At 44.7% G+C, this 365-nt stretch overlaps 1 protein-coding gene across 1 annotated transcript in view; it reads left to right on the top strand.

Annotated features, from left to right (window-relative positions):
- Nucleotides 1-338: 338 nt before the first annotated feature.
- LOC104167238 (A-kinase anchor protein 8-like) overlaps nt 339-365 on the top strand; it is a gene marked incomplete at its 5' end in the record, with an annotated part of 2,791 nt that continues 2,764 nt past the window's right edge. The window contains 1 exon segment of the mRNA XM_009707441.1: nt 339-365. Within this exon segment, the coding sequence (XP_009705743.1) occupies nt 339-365 (27 nt within the window).

The raw sequence follows: 365 nt of genomic DNA on the forward strand, positions 1-365 counted from the left end.
GTGTTGGAAACTATTAGAGAAGGTGGAGTAAAGTTGGGTTTAAAGCATCGGAGGTGCTACTCCAGCGCTGCCTTGTTTAAAAGAAGGGGGCAATTGAGTTGCTTTAACCTCTGGTATTACTGGTTGCACCAGTAGGAAATAAAATTCTTGCCCACCACAGATTTTTTGGTAGCCGGAGCGAGTGACTTAAGTGCTGAAAAGCAGTGCTACTCGCAGGACGATGCGCGGTGGGATTTGTAAAACTTCTAGGGTGAGCGCAGTAGAGAGATGCACCTAAAAGTTGTTGGGGGAGGGAAAAAGAAAACCCAAAGATTAATATGAAATATTCCGCTGCGCAGGAATACGTCGCTAATAAAACTAGGAAA

Source organism: Cariama cristata, unplaced genomic scaffold (genome assembly GCF_000690535.1).
Source record: "Cariama cristata isolate BGI_N322 unplaced genomic scaffold, ASM69053v1 scaffold27800, whole genome shotgun sequence".
NCBI classification, from domain to species: Eukaryota; Metazoa; Chordata; class Aves; order Cariamiformes; family Cariamidae; genus Cariama; species Cariama cristata.